Raw genomic sequence first — 16,189 nt, 5'->3', positions numbered from 1 at the left:
TCTTATAAATGTAATTGTTTAAACAAACTAATAGTTTTTTAATGCATATAATAAATTTACTGAATAATGATCATTAAAAATAAATCCACAGCCATTTTTGATCATTAATCCAATTGAAATATAAAATTACATATGTTAATTGCTATAGTTATAATAAAACGACATTGACAAAAGAAAATTAAGTTTTTTTTGAAACTAATTAAAAAAAAAATGTATGCGTAATCATCAACTATTAACTAATAATAATGATAAGAATTTAATAAATTTGTCAATTGACAATATTTTTTTAAGGTGACAATATAAAATGGTCAAACAACATCATTGAGCAGCTTAGTTAGAAAAAAATATATATATTAATAAAAATGTATTAATTGATAACACAGGATATTATGCTAATGATAACAAACACATTATGATTTTTAACTTAATGTTTATAAAATTATTTTTAGATAAGAAAATACAATAACAAATGCATTCATTAAAATTAAATCATTGAATGGTTGAATGAAAATGTTCTCTTTTTGAATACTAATATTATAATTACTCTTAGGAACAGAATATTTATAAATGGGGAAAATTTATAAAGCAAAAGATTAAATGGAAGAAACTAATAAAGTCAATTAGGATAAAATGGTAACACAAAAAATAAAGATGTTTCTTCATAGCTTTGGAATGCATAGGAAAGAAAATAATTGGAAGGAGATACAAACTTCATAAAATATACTAAGATTGCATAACGATTGGAACCGGTCCAATTGAAGGCTCCAATGTGAATGGGGTAACTTGGTAAATGAAACAACGGTTACAAACACGTACTGGCTTTAGATGTCCAAACCTTGGTAGTGGAACAGAGTTGGAACTGCACCGAGAACAAAAAACCTATGCAAAGTTTCAATGATTAGAAATTTTCCTCAAGTCTATTCAGAATTATTATTACTTTGCCACAATTTCGACAATGATGACGTCTTCGGACAACGGTGAATATAGCTTTACAAGACATACACGTAGGTGCTTCATTGTCAGGTACCCAAGGAGGAGGAGTCTCCATAGTTGTTGACAATACATCACCTATCAATGGTTCACTTCTCCATACTAGAGCCTCTTCACCATTTTCAATTATCACTGAAGCCGCGTTGTTTATTACTGGCAATACTTCTGTGATTTGAATAGTCATATCTTAAAATATACATATTTCAATAGTTCTTTCATAAACAAACCGGTGTTCTGTTGATTATCTGTACTATAGTTTGAATTCGACATGAGAAATACTGCTTTAAGTATATTTCGTAAGTCCCCAGCAAAATTTGTCTGCAGTTGATCGGCCACTCCAGATATGCACACAAAAAGACGATGCAATAAATCTTCATCAGATCTAAACAAAATAAATTACAGTGTTATGTTATTCAATTTGAAAAAAAAACATCTTGTTATTTTCACCTAAACTTAGCACGAGCTTTTTGTCGGCGTAAGGTATAATTACAGGAACTGTCAGTCGATGTACTATCAGTCATGCTCTCATCACTTTCATCAGCAGAGGACGTCGTGTAACTAGTAGAACAGCTTGAACACATATCATGTTTTTTAATCCTGAAATTAAGTTTAATTATAGTTATGTTTTTAGAGTAAGTAATTAACTTTCTACCAGAAATAAAACTGAATTATTACTAACACAGATTTAGAATGTCTATTACTGTTGCAGCTCTGAAAACGACATATAATGTTGGCTCTTTTGTTACTGGTAGTTTTACGCAACTCTCGCCAGTTCTTTGAATATTTTGAGACAGTACACTCGCAACTGTTGATCTTGTCTTGTGCCGTTTCACTGCTACTGCTACAACTTCCAGTGGTGGTAGTGGTGACCTTTTTCCTCCTATGATGACAACAGCAGCTTGTAGACGACTGACACTGAATGGTGGTGACGGAGACGGAATTGTTGCTACCACACCTTTCTTGTTTATCCTCGGCTGATTTCCAATAGTTCCACTCTTTGCAACAACACGAGTGATACGAACTAGATGGAGGGCATTCCGTTTGCGTAGAACTACTGGACACGTTGGGATATTGTTTCAGGAGTGGTGCTTCATTACCGTTTGTATCCTGCGTACCATTTCGATGATCGTGATCAACATTCGACTTGACCAGAATTTCAGTTAAAGCTTCTGTTGCCGTAGCCAAAGATTCAGTAAGGTCAGCATCTGGTACCGAGCTCGACTCCAAACACTCGTTAGTGGATGCCGTACTTGATGAAACAGGATTTTTTAATTCGTTATTTTGAAGATCGTTGGTATTTGATATGATTGTTGATCCAAAGGATTTATGTTTTATCGACGGATTGTTATTCATCAAGTCTTGAGGGGATGATGGTGGAAATCCTTTTGTGCTGCAATGTTCTATGGTTGAAGTGACATTATTTTCCATTACTAGTTCGGCAGTACTAGATGAAAGACATTCTGAGTCTTCGTCACTCGTTTCTTGACATCTTAAACGAAAAATATATAACATCAAAATATATGCATAATAGTAAATTCAAATAGACAAGCGAAGTTGTTTTTAGTCATATAATACATATTATACGAGAAAAATTGTATATATTACTTACAACTGTTTATTTTTAGTTGACAATTTCTCATCAAACTTCACCTCATCAGATGAGCACAACATTCTTTCTAGTGATGACAACTCCTTTTCGGACAGTGTCAAAAGGAGCTCTCGAATTTTCATTAACAATGACTGAACAAAAATTGATAAAATCTATTAGTTTTGTTACTCTTTTAACCCATAGAAAATAGTATGGCTAGTCATGTGCTCACTCGAAATGGACGGAACATATCAGACATATTAGTAGCGTTTTGGTCGAGGGACAATGGTGACATGTAGGGGTAAAACAATAAACCAGAAACGATTGCCAATCGAGGAATAGTGAACATAAGAGCCGGGTCGTAATCGTCAACCATATCTTGAGTCAAGAGACCCTTAACAAGTGCCCTGAAAAACAACACGTTATTGAAGATAATCATGGACGAAAGACGATTTGGGGGACACTAACCTTTGGAGGGTTTCTGAAAACAAGACGACCACAAGTTGTTGGAGTTCGTATTCATGAGCAGTCTTGACGGGTACCATGGCAGACACATAACGTAGCTCAAATTCAGCCAACAAATGATCAAACGTGCACAACGACGATATTAGGTTGCGCAAACACGGTGGTGTTTGGTCACTACAAAGACTTGCATCTCGCAAAAGACCTCGGACTTTTTCCAACGATTTGGTTAGTGCACGAGCGAGAGGCCTCATAGCACCGCTTTCAGCTTCCCTGTTCATTATGCTGGACCCCGCGGACAAACACTTTAAAAATAATAAATAAAAAAAATTGATGTCATTAGACAAGTGGCAAATTAAAATCACAGTATTAGGCACGCAATTATTAGTGTCGTTATTTTCGGTCAAAGCTATACAGTACATGAATTTAAAATTTTTTTTGGTAGCTGTGTTTTACAGAACTTTATTATAGTCTGCAATATTATTATTAATAATTACCTCAGCACCAAACCACAACTGCCCTGCCAAATTGTCCTGAATTACATCATCTGGAAATTTTACACGAAAATCACGACTGGCACGTTCGCCGGGAATCAACTCGTCCATAATTTTAATGCAAATCGTTAAAACCTAAAATAAAATAAAACTATTTGTATTAATATTTCATTACGTTTTGCCAAGTTAATATACACGCATACTTTGTCCTGACATTGTCTCAAATGATTCACAAGGGCAGTACATCGCTGAGGGTCTTTTTTGCCATCAAAACTGTCCAGTTCCGTAGCCACGGCATTTAGTTCATCATCGGCATAGAAAAATTGCGCCAACAATGAACGGTCTCCTTTCTGCAAATCAAACATGATATTACATCTATGAGTCAATAACGAATTTCATAGATACGATACGTAGAAAGTTAAATAATGTATTTAAAAAAAATTGTCAACAAAATTCATACAAAAATTTAAAATTACACAATAATCCACGAGATTTACGCAATAAGTACTCCTTTCTTCACGTAATTTAATTATTTGTTTTTAAAAATATTACAACGGGTTGAAAACATAATAATTTTTAATTTGATTGCGTAACAAAAAAAATAAATTAAGTATCTCATTGTTTTAATTTACCACAATGATACTAGTGGCGTATATAGGTTTTCATTTCGGAGGGGGCCAGTCGTGTATTTGATTTTTGGGGGGAAGGGAAGGAGGAAACACACTATTACGACAAAAATTACTTGAACACTATCTTACTATCTATAAGACTTCTCGATTGTCTTTACACCATCAGAAAAATAAGAAACTCTATATTTTTATTAGTCACTTAAAATTCACCACATATTTTCTTAAAATAATAAACATATTTTATAAATATAAATATAAAATTTTAAATCATCGCATATGCAACATTCTCAGTGTCACAACAAATTTTCGGGATAACCCCTTAAGACATATCCATGTCCAAAATAACAATTTATAACAATGGCGTTTTCATTTCGGTGAGGGGGGGGGTACACTCGCTCTCTCATAAATACTTCCCTAAAGGTACCTACTTAATATAATGAATAATAATACTTGTCAAGTGCTGTTTTAATGAATTTGATAGTTCCGCCATTATTTTGAAAATCGGTAGTTAAAAGATGATGTCAATTAACGTTACAGCGTACTAACATAATTTATACGGAATAATGTATAGGGATAAAATGCAAATCAAAATCATATTTTTTAACTTTCGAATAAAACAAAAGATGGAAATACAATATAATAATATTTTCCCACCATTTTACACTTGTAAAACTAATATATATTTTATTAAATAATAAATTACGTAAAATAATATAATTAGAAGGTTTTCTCTTGGATAAAAAAAAATGGATTGACTTCAAAACATAGCTAATAAAAATTTGAATACAAGACTACAACCATTACTAAGTAAAAAGTCTACATGTGCACACTGAGATAAGCGAAGGCTATATGAACATACATAAAATTATTTATGTACTATAATATAACGCCTAACGACGCCTCGACGTTTTCACTATAATAATATTGAAATAAGTACGAATCGAGTCTCATTGAAAGCATAAAGAAAGTACCTTCTTACAAACCGACACAGTGAAATAAAAGTGAAAAAAATATATGACCAATTTGTTTGCACTAAACGCAGGTACCCCGCCGAAACGCTTGTCGTCGTTTATGTGTAATACTTTCACTTGGCACTTGCTTTATTCATGGCCACTATATAAATTATACACTTCAGTCTACAATATATTGATATTATCAGACAAAACTCTCTATTAAAATATTACATTAATGTACACAAGACTCGCCTACGCGAAGTCACTTTATTGCGTCAATTGCGTATACTTATACGCACATGAGTGCATTATCATCAATAATGATCATATCGACGAAAATAATAATAATATACGATTTATACGTTTGTTTTTCTCAAGTTAAATCTCAGTGACACGAGTGAAAATAAACGATTTTAAAATATGTACGAAATATACTGCGCACCTACAAAAGAAAAACAACGTAATTATAACAGATATAAGTCTCAAATGTAGGCTAAGGCTATATACTAGGCTGTATACACATCGTCACTGTAATAAAGATACACTTGCTTGATTTATACTTAATTCGATACATATTTAATATATAATCCGAAATTTTCCGGAAAATCAAAAAAAGCAACTTAAGGTACTGGTCGCGGTCGAAAACGGCGTATCTAACAAGAGTTAAATTGTTATGGAATATTACATCGTTACTTGTTGCAAAGTGAAATTTTCCCTTGAACGGTTTTGTGAAATCACCTTCAGAGCACAATTTTACCACACAGGTATAAAATAATTTTAATATATTTTAATGTTATTTACCACACATCTATGCGTATAATATAATTCAACTTATATTTACAGCTATAATTTTTTATACTAATGTTTTCTTTATTTGTACATATATGGTATAAACACGTGGATATTATTTATCATATAAATACGCTTTAGACGTCGAAAACAAGAATCTGCCTATAATATCTACGTAATAAATAAACAAATAAATAATACGACAAAAATTGTTTTTTTTTTTAAAAAAATCCAACGCATTGCGAAAATAAATTATTCTACGATAAAACAACAACCGTATTTAAGAACATATTGAATAATACATTGATTACGTAAATGTAATGTGTAATACAATTACTCTGAAAAGTGTTCAACAACAATTGAGAGCAGTGTGAATATTTTGCGTACTTGGGAGTTATATGCATATTGGGTAACGTTTAAAAAAAAAAAACCTCAATAGGTACCAGTATGTATACATATTATGGTAAATCGTTTTCACGTGCTCTACATATGCAAACACGCGAAGAAAAATTTACTTTACGGTTGATGTATTATATAGGTGGCATCGAAAACGGATGACACACAGATTTTACAAAAACATATTTAGAAACATTTAAAATTATGAGTCCTTGGCAGATAATATATTTGCTTTATTCCACATATTCAACTATACTACTTTATCCAAACTATTTGAATAGGTAACATTTAATTCGGTAAAAGTTAACAAATTTTTGTACTATAACGACCGCGATTGATAATACAATTTGGAAACCGTAAGAATGTATGATTTTCACTATTAAATAAAACACAACTTAAGGTTTGCGCTCATTTTAAATTACATTGAATCAAGACACCTATGATATTTTTAGGTGAACAACAATATTTTCTCAAATAATAAATTTGTAATAGGTAAGCTATTCAAAAATAATATTAAGTCAAAATATTAAGAAAAAAATTCAGAATCCGCATAATTTGATTAAGATTCAGGATTTTAGCCTTGCTTTAAAACAATATACAAAAGTTATACCAAATAGTAATGATCGTTTAATTTATCACCTATTATATTATTTTATACATCGCTGTTTATTGATTAAGCTTAGCTAAATTGTTGTGAAATTAACCTTGTCTTAATATGATCACTGATTTATAGAATTTACCGTTTATTGGAATCAAAAAAGAAAATCGTAAACTATTTCTTATGTTACTAATGTTAAATTGACTTAATATGAGAATCACTATGTACCAAATAATTTATCCGAATCAATTTTATGAACATTCTTATCGTTTTGTCTTTATGGTATTTCAAACTGATTAATTTAGAAGACCAATTTTATTTTTTAACTAATCAGTGTGATAGTGTATCTATTATAAGTCATGTCATTCGGTTATCTTTGTATGTCGTGTACTAGTTCGGTTAGGTTTATTTTCAAAGAAGTTGTTTCAAAAATAACAAATAAGTACAATGATTTTCAAGTCTAATCGAAAATAGATACTTTGTTAATTTTATTTGGTTCAAATTAAATTTTTTTTAAATTTTTATTCAGATTTAATTTTATTCTAAATATACGCATAATCACTAAAAAATATGTTTTACGAAATCAACCGATTAATAGAACCAAAATTACTTAATCCGAATAACGTGATCACGTTAAATTAAACTCACTCTTTGTAATAACAAAGTAAAAAAGTAGAAAATGTTTTTACAGCCAACACATCGTCGATACACTAAAGAAATACATACTGATTGTACATTAACATATTCGTGTAATAAAAAATAAAATAAACTAAAGTATATCAGAAACAATATCAAACAAATTAATTTTAAGAATATTTCTCAGCGAAAACATAGGTTTAATTGATTAAATGACAAATAGATACAAAATTATATCAAATAGAAACATCATAACAATGGATGAACTATTTAAAAAAATTAACCTTTGGAATTAAACAATTTATGTTTTTGTACTCATAATTCAACAAGTTGTATTTTTAGTTATTTTACCATATTAATCAATAATTGTATAAGTATAGGTACTTATATTTTTGGATTATTATCAATCAGAAACGCAATAGTTACGGTTGAATTGCAATTTTCATAAGGTATTAATATATTATCTAAAAACAATCAGTACACAAATATTTTTAAGTCATAACAGGGGGAAAACACTCGATAAAAAGAAACAAAAAAAACATTTAGATAATTAACGTATTATCAATATAATATTACAAATTACAAACTTAAGGATTATATTTAAAATCATTAAAACGTACTCGTTAAATATTTATAAGTATATAATGAAAATTTTACACAAATAATATTTTTTTTGCAAAGAAAAACCGAATTTTGTATTTACACCAACCAATATGCATTTTCTTCAAAGTATAATATAATACACATTATCAATAAATAACCAAAATACAATTATTATTTTATGAATAACGAGTTTAGTTCGGGGTATATTTTTATTTTCACAAATAGTAAAAGGAAATAATCTTATATTAACAGCATATTATTGCATATTCAACATATTATACACATGTGTTTTTCGGTATAATACATTAGAATTTTACTCAGACGTGAGGTGGAAATGAAATTGCAAAGGATAACCAATTAAACCAACCAAATGACAAAAAGGCACGTGAATGACTAAATAAAATATAAAACAAATTTCACATGATACAAAAACAATATATTCGTCAGTACAATAGATGTATTATGCATGTTTTCCGATATTGTTGCTTCAATTTTGTTTAGCTACGAAATTCTCATCAGTAACTATCGTGTTTCAGCCCGTATGTATTGCATATCCGCTGCTGCTACACAATTATTTTTTTTATATGATAACAATACTAATTCTAAGATATAAGGGTATAAAAAATAAAAATAAAATATATTCGATGTGAACTAGAATAATGAATATATAGTCGTATAATTAATACACATTATTTATAAATCTAGAAATACAATAGCTAAATTAAATAGTTGAAATAGTAACATGAATAATATTGATACTAATACTTTGTTTTTGTCGTTCAAAATGTATAAAATAATTATATTTTTGTAAATAGGAATCTGTATAAATTGACACACTTTTAAAATGACTTTCTCTTGTTTTTAGTAAAATATAAGAAATCTCAAATTTCTCATACCACGATTTGGCACGTTTATATAAAAAATATTGGAATTTTTCAACTTTATCAGACACCCTTTTTTTTTGCAATTGTTTTTCGGATCCTTAAGTAAATCAACTAAGGCAAAATTGATTAAATAACAGCGATGTGAGCACATAGAGTAATATATTACACTATGTGTGAGCGACAATAGCAACAGTGACGAAGATAATGATAACCATGATGACCATGATAACACGTCCAGTGGTGATGATCAAGATCAACCAGCTTTTTTATTATTTTCATAATTACATAATTAACAAATTATAATTTAAAAAATAAATAAAAAACGAATGATTATATTCTTGCTCATAGAGACCGAACGGGGAGACACTAGCTCGGACAGTTAAAAATTAAAATATCTTCCAATTTGCTATGCAACACGACCCCAAGTAGGTCACAGGATTAAAAGTAAAATGTGACAGATATAATAATATGACACGTAATATTATATAATCATAAAAAAAAAATTGGAAAAAATCTAGAAACATTGAATTACCATGGTTTGATGAATTCATTGTCCTCTTCTTTTGATAGTGCCATGATACCCAGTGCTCCACGGTATAAATAGTATATGCTCAATCTAACATAGGATTTTCAAACAAAACTAAAAACTTTAAAAGGCTATAACTACAAAACTAATGATTTCCGCAAATTTATTTATGTACCATCGTTTTCAGCGTAAAAAACTGAAGAACAAAAAAAAATAAAAAAAAAAGGGTGTCTGGTAAAGTAGAAATATAGCAAAATACTTTTTTTTTATCCTAAACCCAAACGAGTTATTAATATTATAATTTTATTCATTAAATAAAAAAATTATTTTTTACGATATCGTCTTTAACAGAAAACCAGCTAACATTTTAATTTAACCTCAAATTTAACTTGATTTAATTTCTTAATTTAAAATAAATACTTATTCATTTTATAAAAATATAAGGCATATTTATCATTCAATATGAGTTAACACTTAACAAAAAATATTAAATAACACAATTCTTACACATTTATTTAGTATAACACACCAATTAAAGAAAAAAAAAGTAAGAAATTAAATATTCTCTTTTTAGTGTATGTATTTAATATAAATATACATTTTGTACTTAAATTATTTTTATTACATCTCATATAGTAAGTTACAATAACATATATCATCTTAAGGATTGAACTGATTTCTTAGTGCATACTTATGGTTGTGTTACCAATAAATTTAGAATTAAAAAACATATGACCTATACAACGATACAATATAATATTTCATAAGTCTCTAGATATTCAATTAATAAGAATTAAGGCAAGTAAATACAAGACATAATATATTGCTTCATATATTTCTGAGACTTGTCTTGGTTCTTAATAAGATACATAATATAAAAATTAAGTAAATATGTATTTAATTATAATTTATTTTACTCATATTTAATTATAATTTTTAAGTATGTAATTAAGTAAAATAGTTTATTTTATTTATTTTTAAAGGGAAAGTTAGTGTCATTGATTAACTGACAAGCTAATATTTCTATAACTAAAACAATAGACTACCAATTGACCTTTTACTATTCTACAAAACCACCTTTGTTTTTTTTAACTATTACATTAAAATTACTTAATAAGTTTTAACTGTGTACATCAAATGAAATAAGAAGTATAGGGAAAATGTGAAATCAAAATCAATTTACAATTATAAGAAAGCATATTTCAACTTGAACTAGTGTTACAGTAAAGTTACCTATATTTTTATATTTTAATAATTAAAAATTATTAATTTATACAGTTACATAAATATTTCAGGTTAATAGTATTTACTTTGAGTTGATAGACTGTATTATCAATATTAGTAAGAAGTTAATTTGAAAAATGATAAACATTATATTTCAATTTTGAACAAATATTATATTTTAAAAAACTAATTGATTATAAAAATTTAACAAATTTTTGCAATTTTTACTTTAACAAAATCATATTTATCATAAAACTCTAGTTATTGAAAATACATTTAACTTCAAAGTAACCATGGCTTTATAGTATTCAATATTATTAAATTAAATACATTTATAAATTTAATATTATATGAAAAACAAACAATATAGAAAAACATAACAGTACAATTATTAATCAACATTCTATATTTTGTACTTATGAGTGATTAAATGTATGGATACCAAATGGATACTTAAATTCTTTTAAATACTATAACAACTGATAATGGTGAAAGAAAGTAGATAAATAGATATTTAGGAGTTTAAACGTGTTTTTATGTCTATTACAATTAATGTTCTTAAAGTAGATAGTAGGTTAAAATAATTATTGGTTTAAGAAACATCATAATAACTGAGTCATTTTGAAATGAAAGACACACTTAACTCAATTTAACAATACAAAACAGATTGTTGTTAACTGTATGTACACATTTACAATTTACATTTTACTACAATAATATAGATAAAAAAAAAAATGAATTTATAAATGAACTAAAAAAATAAATAATTGTCAATTACTTTAAAAAAATAAAGTTATTAAATATACCAATAGAAACCTCAATAGGTACAAAGTAAAATTTAAAATAATATTATTATTTTAATAATTTTTTTCTTCAGTTATATCATTATAGAATCATTGCACCTATTAACCTTAAAATAATGCAAAGAGACAAAAATACAAGGTCATTTCCCTATGAAAAAAAGTTTTACTTAACAGTTTTAATTGGTCTTTAGTTCAAATATAAGTATTGGTTTTATCAAGGATGCTATTTTATTAATATTTATTTATTTTTTTTTTTTTTTTTGTTCGTTGTCCTTGTATAAAATAATCAATCTATGCACCTATTTCAAATTTTAAAAAAAAATGATTGTCTATTTTAATATAATTGCAAACACAATAATCTACCTCTTACTATTTTATGGTTTGGAAAATTTTAAAATCAGAAAATAAATTACTCAAATTATCTGAATACAATACATAAAAAGATGTACAATTATATTATAAACATTGAATAAATGATTACAATAATATATTTCCAAACTTGTTTCTTATACTTTCTATAACCTTTCAATTATATTTGAAACATGAATACAAGTATAAATATAATAATTTTATTTTTAAATGTAACAATTTTGTTTAGTAATTTTTTCTTTGGCAGACAAAAATAGTAGCAAAACCATGTCTAATTTTCAATATACTCCATAATTCTTTCATTATTATTATTAATGGTATAATTATTTTAACCCTTAAGTATCTATAAATTTTTGTAAAATATTATTTATATTTAAACACAACAAAACATACTTAAATGAGTACTTAAACCATTGGAGAACTAACCCAATTTATTTATAAGGGAGTATTCAAGTATTACATCAGCAAACTGAGGAAGGGCTAAATATCAAATCTCATGCCATCATCATATCTATCAAAATTTGAATTATTTCACCAACAAAGCAAAAGTTTATGAATTACCATCAGCATTGAAGATATGCCATCTATAGGGCGATATAAAAGTATACAAAATCCATATATTGTTGCCAATTTAGGCAAACTATCCACTATTATAGCTTCTCTGCATAGGCATTTTGAATTCATTTTTGTAGAAGTTAGAAGACTTATGTTTATATTTCATATTTTAGAAATAAAATATAAATGTTTACGAATAAATCCAGAAATGTTTTAATGAAATTAATAAGAATAACAGAATTTGGGGGGGTCTATGAAACATGTTAATATATTATAGAAGGGAAAGGTAGTCATTACTTTAAGTATGCTGACATGGGAGGAGAGGGAGGTAAATAATGCTAAATGCTAAAAATTTGCTGACATAATACTCGAATACTTTCTAGGTAAAAGTATTATTTTATTGAATAAAATATATCATTGATTTTATAAATTAAAAGGTCATCAAATTATTAATTATAGATCAAAAATAGTCCTCAAGTAGGTGAATACCTCAAAAAACACTTTTAGAGTTTTAAGAGAAATTAAGAAATAAGATATATCTTTATCTTTATTATATTTCATATAAGTAAAAATAAATAAATAGGTAAATTAACTCATAGTATCATAATAGAAAAACTTTCAATCTTGAGTATCTATTGAATAAATATTTAAAAGCAAATGCAGTAGCTACTGAAATTATTTGAAGATTTAAATAAAATATACCTACACATAAACTGACTAAAAACCAGAAATAATTAAAACTAATCATAGGTACTACTTATACCTCTATAATTGAATAAAAATTTATAAGATTACTGAATTATTTAGTTACTATATTTCAGTAATCAAAATTAATAAACAAATTCCTACATTTTATTATCTATATACATAAAAAAGAAGCCAAAAATGTATAACATTTCATCAATTGAGAACGGCTGGGCAGATTTGGCTAAATTTTTTTTACTATTCATAACTGCTAGAAGAAGGTGACCAGATATTTTCCAATGTACACAGACAATACACAAATCATGAATGGCTGGCAGAAAAAGCAATTTTAGCAGCAAAAAATGTAGATGTCAACGAATTGAATCTCAAGATACAACATTTGTTACCAGGAGACTTGGTGTTATACAAATCTATTGATACAGTTTGTGATGCTACTGAAGCTGTAAATTATCCAACAGAGTTTTAAACTCATTGGATTTACCCGGCAAGCCACCTCATAATTTACAAATGAAAGTAGGATCTCCGGTTATTTTGCTTCATAATTTGAACCCACCACGATTGTACAATGGCACACGATTAGTCGTTAAAAAATGAATGAAAAATGTTATCGAAGCCATAATTTTAAATGGCAAATTCCGAGGTGAAAATATATTATTACTGCAAATCTCTATCAAACCTAAAGATGTACAATTTAAACGCCTTCAATTTCCAATTATATTGGCATTTGAAATGACTATCAATAAGTACCAAATGATGTCTATCTGTGGCTTAGATTTGAGCACATCATGTTTTCTACACAGACAATTATATGTGGCGTGCTCTCGAACCATCCAGTTTGTTTGTGTTGACGAAAGATGGGATAGCAAAAAATATTGTACACTCAGTTGCATTAAGGGATTAATATTGTTTTTTTACTAATATTATCATAATTAGCGATTATTATTTTTAATCATTATTATAGTCCATCACCGTACACAGCACTCCATACCTCTTCCATTTATATACTACATCCTCACTTATAGTTAATTTTTTTAAAATAATGATAAAACAACGTTTGTCGGGTCAGCTAGTATATATATATATATATATATACATATATGTTAACAATTGTTTTTTATCAACAAAACCAGTTATAGAAGAGCTCTTGGTAAGATAGAAACAATTGGTTACTTATTCACTACCTGTTCATAATAGACAATGCTATTGAGTTATAATAAGCAAAAAAATATAAGATGTTATGATAACAATTACATTGAAAATCAGAGTTAAATCAACTTCAATGTATTACTTACAATTTAAACTTTAACTAGGAAGCGTGTAATTGTATTAACTGTACACAAGTCAAAAATAATTATTATAGGTACTGTGTACTAAATACAGATCATCAAAGAACTAACAATGGGTACATGTTACAGGTATTGGAGTTCAGCGGATAGTGCATTTCAAATATGAATTCAGCAATAGGAACCGTAAACGATCAAAAACCATAAGTTTTTGACTGTTACATAATGGTTGGTAGTGTGACCGCACGTGTATACAAGTTGCGTAACGCAGATCGAGGACTTACTTTTGGCTTGTAGAACCATTTTCGAATGGACTCCATCTCCGGGAAGGTGGTGACTAGCAGATGGGGCACGACCGGGTAGAGGTAAGAACCGAACACTGGCACCACTCGAATCCGGCGGCGACCCTTTCAAATGACCGACGGCAACGCCAACCCGTCTGGAGGCATATTTCACCGGGGACAACGGACGGGCGCGCGCGTCAACACATCGCGAGCGCAACACACAACGACGGAAACGGCGGTCGACACACAGAACCGCGGTGCAGCGAATAATCAACGGGTTTCAACAGTGAGCGGTAACGGGAACACTATCCGGAAGCGAGACGAGAACGGAACGGAGAAAAAACGAGGTAGTTTAAAAAAACGAATAATAACAATAAAAACAATACAATCACAGCAAGACCCGAAATAGGACGACGCAAGTGTGGACGACGCAAGCGCGCGCGCAGCCCGATACGCCACTATACTGCACGTACGCGGTGACACGAAGCGGCGGCCGTGATGAAGAGTGACCGCTCGCCGTGGCGGGGGTGTGTGGCGAAGAAAACACCGCCCCGAACGACGGAGCCAGTGATGCACGGCGCGCGGACGTGATAACAGTTGCGGTTACGTTATCGTCGCGATATCCTACCGCGCACCAACGTGCGGTAACTTGTCCACGATTCTTCCCCTCCCGTGACGATCCGCAAACAATGATCCCCCAAAGATTTTTCGCTCTTCGCACTGGTACTACTGACGCGCGTGCCCGTTTCTACCACCACCAGATGTCGCGCGCGACCGTAGAGTGTCAAGGCCCTCTGCTCGACGACCGCTTCACGTGACGCCCACGCAACCTACAGAAATCGGAAACCGTCGTGACGACGACCACTTCCGTCGACCGCTTTGTGTCCCGTCCGATCCGTCGCAACGGAACACCACGGTCCCTGGGTTACTCGTGTACAGGACCGCTTACACGAGGGGGACGTAATCGGAGCTCGAAAACCTCTTCTGAAATTCCGAGAAAATGTACACAATTATTTTTGTGCACACACAATTGGTAGTTTTGGTCCATGTTACAGACACTGCTTTGGGTAATTAACTAAAAATTAAATTGTTCATCGTTGTTTGTGAACATATAATTCAGGGTGTCCTCATGAGGGGGCTGAGGGGGGTGAACGCTCTTTCCTCGGGGTGGACTAACATACACAACAATGGGTCAATTTTATAATTTTACATTTTTTTTTTATATTTGGATGGAGTCCCCAGATGTCTTGTTATGATAAATACGTATTTGCGGTCATAGAATATATATATATTTATTACAGCCAGAAACGCAACCAACCCAAAATATCAGAAAAAATTATACGACCAACAAATTTAATAGTTATTTCAAAATCTTCCATGAGACTTGCAAATAAAATATATAAATATATACACATACA

At 29.7% G+C, this 16,189-nt stretch overlaps 1 protein-coding gene across 2 annotated transcripts; it reads right to left on the bottom strand.

The window, feature by feature from the left end:
- Nucleotides 1-478: 478 nt before the first annotated feature.
- On the bottom strand, nucleotides 479-15,288 carry LOC112683257 (lateral signaling target protein 2 homolog). 2 transcript variants are annotated; one of them, XM_025554180.1, is made up of 11 exons: nucleotides 14,772-15,288; nucleotides 3,738-3,884; nucleotides 3,538-3,669; nucleotides 3,047-3,345; nucleotides 2,811-2,985; nucleotides 2,600-2,730; nucleotides 1,670-2,479; nucleotides 1,438-1,587; nucleotides 1,218-1,372; nucleotides 938-1,176; nucleotides 479-879 (listed from the first exon to the last, which is right to left on the bottom strand). In XM_025554180.1, the coding sequence occupies exons 1-11, from the start codon at nucleotides 14,805-14,807 to the stop codon at nucleotides 724-726; spliced, it is 2,430 nt and encodes an 809-aa protein (XP_025409965.1). In that variant the 5' UTR covers nucleotides 14,808-15,288; the 3' UTR covers nucleotides 479-723. The 2 variants fall into 2 exon arrangements, with proteins under 2 accessions (XP_025409965.1, XP_025409966.1); XM_025554181.1 differs by having other exon boundaries at nucleotides 938-1,155.
- Nucleotides 15,289-16,189: the final 901 nt, after the last annotated feature.

The sequence above is a fragment of the Sipha flava genome, unplaced genomic scaffold, assembly GCF_003268045.1.
Source record: "Sipha flava isolate LNK unplaced genomic scaffold, YSA_version1 222_pilon_pilon, whole genome shotgun sequence".
NCBI classification, from domain to species: Eukaryota; Metazoa; Arthropoda; class Insecta; order Hemiptera; family Aphididae; genus Sipha; species Sipha flava.
The sequence above is the reverse complement of the archived record's forward strand: the minus strand, read 5'-3'. Positions and strand labels throughout refer to the sequence as shown.